The following is a 6,999-nucleotide window of genomic DNA, read 5'->3' on the forward strand; positions in this document are numbered from 1 at the left end:
CCCAAGTGCTGGATTTGTAAGTGTGCATCTTCTTTCATCTGCCGCTCTTTTTTTTTTTTTTTTTTTTTTAATCTTCTCATCCTCTTTATTTTTATTTATGTGTGTGTGTGTGTGTGTGTGTGTGTGTGTGTGTGTCCAGCTCAGTCCACCATGTGGTGCTGGGGGATTGAACCCCTGTCCCAGTGCTTTGCTAAGCTTGTTCTAAGTAGGTGCTTTAGACCACTGAGCCATCTCACCAGCCCAATGCCCAGATGATTCTGCATTTCTACATAAATGTCTGCTCCTGTGCTCTGTCCTGTATGGCCTTCTAGAAGTGTGATGAGTGCAGGCAGATGAGACGGAGGACCCTATGCACACAGGCATCTGGCCTGTCTCCTATGTGCATGTACGTATATACACACACATGTCTATGTGGAGCGTGGATGTACATGCACCTCTGTTGGGGCTGGAAGGAGTGCATGAATATGATAGTGTGTGTATGTGTGTGTGTGTGTGTGTGTATGCTTGCATGGGTGTGTGTGTGTATGCATGTGTGTGTGGACCCAGGAGGGTGCACTCTGATAAAAATGCCTTCAGCTGCACTGGACACTAGGCATGCTGGCTCAGCCCAAGGGTCACCGAAGACTCCTGTCCTACCGTGAGCCCATCTGGCTCTCCTAGCATCGTGGGCTCCAGGGAGGACCTGCTCGCCCCCCCTCAGCCAACCTCCTGCTCCTGCAGGGCCGCCCCTTAGCTGGGACTCTGTGCCTTGCCACCCCAGCTCAGGCCAAAGCCCTCCTCCCTGGGGGCGCAGCCCAGAGGCCTGGCTATTTAGAGACAATGGGACCCTAGTCCCCCAGCTGCTGGGCCTGGGCAACCTGGAACATCTTAGAAAGAGCTCGAGGCTCCAAGCCCCAGCCACCAAATGGAGTGGGGCTAAAACGAAGCCCTTCTCTGTGGTCCCAAGGGGGCTTCTGCAGGCCACTCACAACTGCAGTTGAGCCTCCACCCATGCAGGAGCAGACGATGAGGTCCAGACAAGTGTGGTGGGACAGCTGTCACCCTCCACAGCACTCACACCCCCAGGCCAGCAGAGCCCATGTCCTGCCAAGGAACACTGTGCAGCAACAGTGCCCGTGATGTGGCTACCTCAGCCACCACAGCTCCTCCTGCTTGGCGACATCCCCATCCACCTCAGCCCCAAGCACAACAGGAGTGGCACCTACACCCCTGCCCTGACCCTGTCTTCGCTCCTCTGAGGAGGCTCACGACATAGCTTCCCACACTGACACCCCCAGAGGGCTGGCAGGAGCCCTGTGCTCTGTCTGCTACTGAGGGAGACCCCATTTCCATGGCTGTGCACTGTGGGTCATCCCAGAATCCTTCTCACAGTGTCTGGAGAGCAAACTGTTAGCGCATAGCAGGCATCCCAGGGACTCCTGGCCACAGCGCATCACAACTGATCCCTGAGACCAGCCCCTCTCCCACCCAGACACATTCCCCGCTGGGCCTTCTGCTCCTCATGTCACTCTCTGAAATAATTCTGACCTCTGAACTGCAGCACACCCGCAGCCAACCTCCAGGAAGTCACTATGGAGAGGTTCATGACACTCATGGCCCAAAGTTAAAGTGCCCATCTTTCCCATCTGCGGCGGAAAGCTGCCCTTACAGGGAGGGCTGTGGAGACCGCGAGGCAGGAGCCCCAGGGCTGCAGCCTGGGTACAGCCAGCTGGGCAGGTGCCAGGGTCCCTCCACCTTCTGTGCTACCCGCTTCCCACAGGGACCCCTACCAGCCCCTATACATCATACATGTACACACACACACACACACACACACACACACACACACACACCTCAATGGCCTTGTAGAAGATGCTGGTGCCAATCTGGACCACCTCCAGGTTTTGCTCCTGCTCGTTCCGGGCGCACTTGATGTAGGTCATCCAGCTCCTATGGTCCTCCTGGCTGGCATCGATGAAGTACCGCACCGTCCCATCTTCGTTGAACACCTGGGCACAGGTAGAGAGGAGTCCAGGTGAGGCCGAGCCATGCCACGTGTGCCCTTGGTGGGCCAGGTGCAGACTGCAGGCCTGCCGCATCTGCACATGCGTTCCCCAGCAGCCCAGAGAGTAGGGAAGCTGTGATCAGCTGTGCTTGCCTGATCATAGGAAAGGGAGGTTCCTGAGATGGTTTACTGCCTGGGGCTTGTCAGTGTCCAGGGCTCCTGCTGCTAGGGCCCCCTGCATCCCAGAGGAAAGGGGCCTTCAAGGGATCCCTGCCCAGACAAAGTGGCCCCAGCTAGCACCCCTGGGGACTGTAGAGGTACCCCCAGAACACTATCCAGAACCTCAGACAGAAACACAGGAGCTGGGAGAGGGAAGGCAGCTCTCGTAGCACCCTGGCCTGGCCTCTGCCCTCTGTGGGAGCTGTTAAGGGCATGCGGAGGTCCAGCGACACTTAATGTATGACCTGGCAACAACTAGAAATGACAGCCACTAGCTTCAGAATGCAGAGGAGGGAGGTGAGGTCAGGTGAGGCGATGGGGGGTTGCCTCCCTGCTCCTTGGCTCCTGCTCCTATGACCAGCTGCAGGATTGTCACTCTGGGCTCCCCAGGGCCTGTCAGGTTGGGGGAGCAGGAAGGGAGGGTTGATATTAGGAAGGAGAGACGCCATCTGGCCCAGTGGGTTTCCAGTTCTACGGGGCAAGGGCCCCAGGAGGAGGAACGGCTGCCTGAGTGGCTTTGTGCTCAGGGTGGCCCCTGCTGGCATCTGGCACTGTGGGGGTGGGGGAGAGCCTACAGGCCAGGGATGGAAGCCTCAGTTTCCTTCTTGACATGGGGCTAACTCACAGGGTTGCTGAGATAATCCCATGGGTTGCAGGCTGGGAACTTGGCTGACTCAATGTCAAAGCTGACCACTTTATGTAGCGTGTCATTACCCTGATGTTGGGACATCAGAGTCCCAGGAAACACAGGCTTCTGCCAGCCTCCATTGCAGCCACACCTCACCCCAAGCCAGTACTGGCCTTGGGGCTATGGCCCTGGCTGCTTCTGAGGCCAGGGGAAAATGCAAGTGTTCTGGAGGTTGCACCCCTGAGGACTCTGGGCAGGCAGCAGGGCCTTGCTGGATCTCACTGCTCGGCCTGTGCAGGGTGGCAGCAGCACCTGTGCTCTGGGACTGGCAAAGCAGGGGAGGACAGTGAGCTGTCCCCCTACGAGGGCCTGGCCCAGCACTCTGCGGAGGACACTTCAGGGGAGAAAGCTCTGAGTCTGGGTGGCATTGGTCATTTTAAGGTCCCGCCCTATGGACATTGAGGCTGGGAGTGTCCACAGTTCCTGGCAAGAACTGGAGCTGCCCCGCCCCCCCCCCCCCCCCAGCAGCTGGGCCACACTCAAGGTGGCTCCGAGTCCCTACCTCCCACATCAAGTTGTTGTTCTTGCAGATGTCCACGTGCTCAGGGGCGATGACACGGCCCGTGAAGGGGCCCATCTCGGTGCCCGCCTTGATCCATGTTTTGGAGAAGATGCCAAGGCCCTCACCAGGGATGGAGCTCTGGGCAATGATCACTTCCACCGGCAGCACCAGGCTGGACAATTTCTGCACCTCTGCAGCAGGGCAGGAGCCAGATCATCATCCCCTTGGGCAGTGAGAGGCCACCCTGCCCTTCCCGCCCCACCTGGGCCCCACCCACCCTCTGCTGCCTGGCCAGCTGCCAGCCATCCTTGACTGACCCCGCAGCAGACACCCCGGGAACCAGGAGTTGGTCACATGCAGGGGCTTGGTGATCAGAGTCCCCTGTGATGCAGCACAGGACGCTCTATGCCCCTGAAAGCAAGCAGTGGGCTGGGACTCGCTTGCTTGCTTGCTTGCTTGTTTGCTTGCTTGCTTGCTTGCTTGCTTGCTTGCTTGCTTTCTGTCTTTCTTTCTTTTTTTGAAACTGGAATCAAACTCAGAAACTCAGGACGTTGCCCTTGCCAGGCAGGTGCTGTGTCACCCAGCTACATCCCTGGCACTGGGGCTCATTTCTAAGAGCAGGCTTTTCTTCAGCCGCTCCACGAGTCCTCAAAGCCTGTGCAACCTCCTCTGCCTTCCATCTAGGAAAAGTAAGAACTAACCAGCCCACTGCTGCGCATGGGCTTACAGATGGGGAAACTGAGGCCAGGTCCCTGCAGAAGGTAACAGCCAACCCAGGACTCTGGCCCAGTCCTGTTTGGGGGCACTTTTGCCAGTTGGCAGCAAAAGCAGGGCTGCTGATGTGACTCCAGGCACCCTGGGGCCCTCTGCTCCAGGCAGGCTCCAAGTCATCTCTCCAGGCTGGTGGGGAGGGGGCAGCGCCCCCAGGGCCCCCTACCGGGCCCCTCGGCCAGGGTAGGAGCAGCTTGGCCCACAGGGGCGGTCTCCTTGTCTTACAAGGTTCCCCTCTAAGCTACCTGGGAAAATACCCGGCAAGTGGGCCGGCTAAAAGGGGGGGTTAAACGGTGTCCATTGCAGCGCGGCCGACAATTTGTCACGCTGTTAAAGTGATCGCATTCACTGGGCTCCATTCGAAAGAAATTGCTAATTCTAAATTCATTAGCCCTGGAAGAATGCTGTAGCAGTAAATTGTAGCTCAATGTGGAGGGAACTTGTTTAAAAGGGGCCGAGGAATTCCCTTTACAAAAAGGGGGGATTAGATGGTTGACATAGTGTGAATGGAAGTGGAATTAGTCTTCACGGTAAATTAAGAGAGGAACAGAACTCGTAAAGGGGGAAGAGAGGGCGAAGCAGAGATGCCAGCGCCAGGGAAAGATATTGTTTGCGGGCTGATGAATGAGGAATAAGAACTTGAGACATCTATAAGAAAAGAAACTTTTCTTTCTCCCCCCTCTGCCCGGCTTTTTCTCCTGGCCCCACAACCCTCCATCCCTCCCCGGCCCCTGCTGCCTTTTAAAGTTCTTGGTTTAAGTGGGAACTTTCGAGGGTCAAGCCCAAGTTAACCAAATGAATTTAAAACCCCTTCTTTTCCAGTCAACTGCTATTACACGCCTAGTAAGGCGTTCAATGCCGGGAACCTGCCAGCCTGGGCGAGGGTGGGGTGGGGAGCCAGTGGGGACTGAGCAGCGAGCAGTGTAGTCAGGGTCAATGGGACCCGATCCTCGCCGGGTGCCGCCCTGGCTTGGCTGGTCAGAACCCTCCTTTAGACCCATGGCGGATGCTAAAGGGAAGCGCACAAGGGCAGCGTTGGTTCCGGCTGCCACCAAGCCCTGCTCCGCCTTAGCGGCCCTCGGATGGCCGGCCTGGGAGTGGGGCCGCGGGGAGGTAGGGTTTGGATGAGTCTCGACGGCAGGCGGTACTCACCGCCGGAGAAGGACTGTGCCAGGACCTCGGCGGTGAAGGCCGTCTTGGGGCTGGCGTGGTGGCTCTTGTCCTCCAGGAGCTGTTCGCCCAGCACGTTGCGCCATCGGCCGTACAGGAAGCTGTGTAGGATGTCGGAGGTGATGACCTCTGCCAGCGCTAGCCCGGGTGCCTTCAGCCCCGTCTTGAGCACCAGGGCCTCAGCGGGGAGCACGGACCCCATCATGGGCGGCCCGGGGCTCGCCGGCGCTGGGAAGGATCGCGCGGCTGGGCCAAGAGAGGAGCGGAGGAGAGGAGAAGAGAGGAGAGAAGGCTGCGCTGAAGAAGGAAGAGGTGAGGGGAGGACGGCAGAAGGAGGAGGAGGAGGAGGAGGAGGTAGTGGAGGAGGAGGAGGGAGCGGCAGCCGGAGTGGCTGGGAGGGAGGAAAGTAAAGGAGGGGAGACGGTGGAGAGGATGGGAGACAGAAATCCGCAGAAATGGCAGCAGAGGAACGCAGAGGGCTGCAGAGGAGCGGGTGGAGACGGAGGCGGGAACTGGGGGTGCGGGTGGGTGGGAGGCGGCGGCCGCCGAGACTCAGGCGAGGGGCTCTCAACGCGCGCCGGCCCGTCGCACACCCAGCCGGGACCGTCTTCCCCTTGGCAAAATCTCAGCGCCTTTATAGGAGCCGCAGTGACCCTCCTAATTGGTTATTAATGACCCCCTGACGTCGGAGGACAGACTCGCTGGGCCAGGCCGGGCTCGGAGGAGCCTCGGCTGAGAGCGCGAGGGGCGGGGGCGCGCGGACCTCTGGCCACGGCCCCCTCCGCGCCTCCCACCCCCGCCCTTCCTCCCCCTCTGCCCGTGGGAAGCGCTAGGCGGGGAGGGAGGCTCAGCCCGCGGCGAGGAGGGGAGGGGTCGTCAGGGAAGGGCCGCCTCGAGGCCAGCTCGCCCAGACTTGGGAAGTAGACTAGGCGCGAGGGGACGCCTGGCCTCCGCCCCTGCACCTCCTGTCCCGGGCACGGTGCGCGCTCGGCACCTGCCGGCCGGGCCTTCACCGGCGCCTCCCGGCGCTCGGCCTCCCTGGCCCCGCGCTCGCCCAAGTCCTCGCCCCACGCGGCCAGGGTCCTCCGGCGCTCGACGCTGCAGCCTGGCCGCGTTGATCTGCGCAGACGGCGCTGCCCAAGCCTCGCTTCGCTTCAAACGGGCCGCGCCCTGGGCTGTACGCGCTGGGCGCACCTAGGTCCTGGCGCCCAGAGCTGCGGGGCAGGGCGGGAGCGGCCGTGCGGGCTGCGACCCGCAGGAGGCGGCTTCGTGGGCGGCCAGGTCCCGTCCTGGGCGGCCAGGCCGGGAAGGGCCGACTGAAAGCCTTACGGGAGTGCCACCTGCTCGGGAAAGGCCGAGCGGGTGCCGGGAGCCGCGGAGGGCTCGATGCACCCGTCTAGGTGGGAACCCTGCGCCCCGGAGCGAGGGGCCCGAAAGGGCGGGCAGCAGCTCCCAGGCCCGAGGCGACTGGGACTCGGAGAACTGCGCTCTCAGGGAGTCTTGCCTGCCCGCCCTGCGCCTCGCCTCCTGCCTGCTTTCCTTCTGTTTTCACTTCTCTTCTCTTGCATCCACCCTCTCGCACCTCACTCCGTCAGTCGTCTGTCCGCGCCGCCTTGGCTCCGAGGCGCCGGCGAACGCCCCAGCGCTGCCGTCCCTCCCCGGAAC

The 6,999-nt window shown here is 60.7% G+C and overlaps 1 protein-coding gene across 1 annotated transcript in view; it reads right to left on the bottom strand.

The window, feature by feature from the left end:
• The window catches only part of Prdm12 (PR/SET domain 12), a 30,073-nt gene extending 24,534 nt beyond the window's left edge, over positions 1–5,539 (bottom strand). Inside the window, exons 1-3 of the mRNA XM_004640564.1 lie at positions 5,317–5,539; positions 3,394–3,584; positions 1,833–1,988 (exon numbers count right to left, since the gene is read on the bottom strand). Of these exons, the coding sequence (XP_004640621.1) occupies positions 1,833–1,988; positions 3,394–3,584; positions 5,317–5,539 (570 nt within the window). The remainder of the gene's footprint in view (positions 1–1,832; positions 1,989–3,393; positions 3,585–5,316) is intronic.
• Positions 5,540–6,999: the final 1,460 nt, after the last annotated feature.

The sequence above is a fragment of the Octodon degus genome, unplaced genomic scaffold (genome assembly GCF_000260255.1).
Source record: "Octodon degus isolate 3935 unplaced genomic scaffold, OctDeg1.0 scaffold00123, whole genome shotgun sequence".
NCBI lineage: Eukaryota > Metazoa > Chordata > Mammalia > Rodentia > Octodontidae > Octodon > Octodon degus.